This window comes from Peromyscus maniculatus, chromosome 1, assembly GCF_049852395.1.
Source record: "Peromyscus maniculatus bairdii isolate BWxNUB_F1_BW_parent chromosome 1, HU_Pman_BW_mat_3.1, whole genome shotgun sequence".
Lineage (NCBI taxonomy): Eukaryota > Metazoa > Chordata > Mammalia > Rodentia > Cricetidae > Peromyscus > Peromyscus maniculatus.
The window spans coordinates 18,256,283-18,258,473 of record NC_134852.1 but is presented as its reverse complement, the minus strand read 5'-3'; the positions used below and the strand labels follow the sequence as shown (position 1 = coordinate 18,258,473).

The 2,191-nt window shown below is 40.0% G+C and overlaps 1 protein-coding gene across 1 annotated transcript; it reads left to right on the top strand.

The window, feature by feature from the left end:
• The first annotated feature begins 515 nt into the window (after nucleotides 1-515).
• On the top strand, nucleotides 516-1,428 carry LOC102916067 (vomeronasal type-1 receptor 4-like). The gene has a single exon (XM_006996384.4). It carries the CDS (start codon nucleotides 516-518, stop codon nucleotides 1,413-1,415), a length of 900 nt encoding a protein of 299 aa, XP_006996446.1. The 3' UTR covers nucleotides 1,416-1,428.
• Nucleotides 1,429-2,191: the final 763 nt, after the last annotated feature.

Below are 2,191 nucleotides of genomic sequence, written 5' to 3'. Positions count from 1 at the left end.
TGCTGTTCTTACTGAAGACTCAAGTTTAGTCTCAGCATACACATCTGGCAGCTTGCCACTGACTGTAACCCTGACTGGGTCCAAAAGCACTTGCACTAAAGTGAATATTGTCACACAAAGACACAAAAATGCATATATAGTTAAAGCTGTTAAAAAACTCTTAAACAGCCAGGCAGAGGGGTGTACATCTTTAATACCAGCACTCGGGAGGCAGAACCAGGAGGATCTCTGTGAGTTTGAGGCCAGCCTGGTCTACAGAGCGAGATCCAGGACAGACACCAAAACTGCAAAGAGAAACACTGTCTTGAAAAAAACTCAAACAAACAAACAAAAACCCACCACCACCAACAATAACAACAAAAAACTTTTAAACATGTTTTATTTTAATATCTGAATGTAAAGTAGTGGTTATTTGGCTAGCATGTATTTCATCTACAATGAAGAAAATAGTCCTATATGTCTATCCTGAAGTTCTCAGGATTGGATACTGAGTGACATTCCTATAAAATGACACAATGGCATCCAGAGACCTGGCCATGGGGATCTTCTTCCTATCTCAGACTGCACTGGGCATGTTTGGGAACTTAGCCTTGCTTTGCTGTCTCATTCTTTCTAACTTCAGTGGGAACAGGGTGAGGCCCACAGACCTGATTATCAAACACCTGACCTGGGCTAACATCATGGTTCTTCTCTGCAAAGGAATCCCTCAGATAATGGCTGTTTTTGATCAGGCATATTCTCTAGATAATATTTCATGTAAACTTGTCTTTTATTTTCATAGAGTTGCCAGGGGAGTATCCCTTGGCTCCACATCCCTGTTGAGTGTCTTTCAGGCCATTACCATCAGCCCCAGTAATTCCAAGTGGGCACAGCTCAAGGTCAAAGCCCCTAGGTTAATTGGTCCTTTCCTAGGCCTGTGCTGGGCCCTGAATCTACTTACATGTATCTTTCTCTTTAGTACAGTGACTGACATGAGGGATAAAGGGAATCTTACTGAATTTAGACAATTTGTGTATTGTGTCATCGTAAAACCTTCCAAACAATCTCTCAAAGTATATGCAATCCTATTGGTTTCCAATGATGTTATGTGTTTGGGACTGATGGTGTGGGCCAGTGGCTTCATGATGTTAATCTTGTTCAAACATAAAAAGAGGGTCCAACATATCCACAAATCTGTATCTACTAAATCATTTCCTGAGACCAAAGCCACACAAAGAATTCTTACCCTAGTGAGCAGTTTTGTGGTTTTTTATGTATCCTCTCTCGCCTTAATGGTATATTTTTCTTTCCAGGATGGAACAGGTGCATGGCTGGTCAATGCCAATGTGGCCATGAGTGCAAGCTTCTCAGCACTCTCACCCTTCCTGCTCATCAGACACTATATCAGGGATTTTCATCTAGGCAGTACTCAATAACCATCTTATTTGTGTGTAGTCAGAGCACTCTAAAACATAGACTGTATACAGTATTTCATATTCAATATGAACCCTTCACATTTGATCCATTCTGTAGGTACAGTATCTCCTAACATTCTTGAGACACAGTCTTGAATCCAATTGCTGTCCATTGTTTCAATTCAGAATATTGTAGCACTAGATTAATTCAATATTTGGGGTGTAGAGGTTGTTGTGATTGTTATGGTTTGTAAAGGTCTGATTATCATTCACTGGTGTGTTGTATAGACAAAATTAATAGACATTGGTTTTTAGCTAGACCATCATCCTAAAGGAAGACTGGAGCCCCAAACTAATTCTGAGAAAATGAACAGTTGTATAAGATGCCCAAGAGAGTGGTGACAGTGGGGCACACTTATAGTTTGCTGGTGTTGTACAGAACACAGAATGCAGGGTGTGGTTAGGATCTGTCTTTCTCATATACTGATGGATAATGACCAGCTCTGTGAAAATGCCATGTGAGATTTGGAAATGCTACTTTTTTCACATTCATGTGAGTGTTTAGATGTGACATGGTATGATCAGAAATGGGAGGATTATTAAAATACAGCTTATCAGATGCTGCTAATTTTTGAATTTTTCTTATTTATTTTTATGTGTTTTGCTTTCATGTATGTATGTGTACTCTGTGCATTCCTGGTGTGGTGTAGTTTAGAATATGGTGTAATATTCCGTGGGATTGGAGTCATGGACTGTTGTGATCTGTCATGTGAGTGCTTGGAATGAAACCCAGCTTC

Bases quoted from the DNA above. Each gene is read 5' to 3' on its own strand.
- LOC102916067 (XM_006996384.4), top strand. From the start codon at position 516: ATGGCATCCAGAGACCTGGCCATGGGGATCTTCTTCCTATCTCAGACT.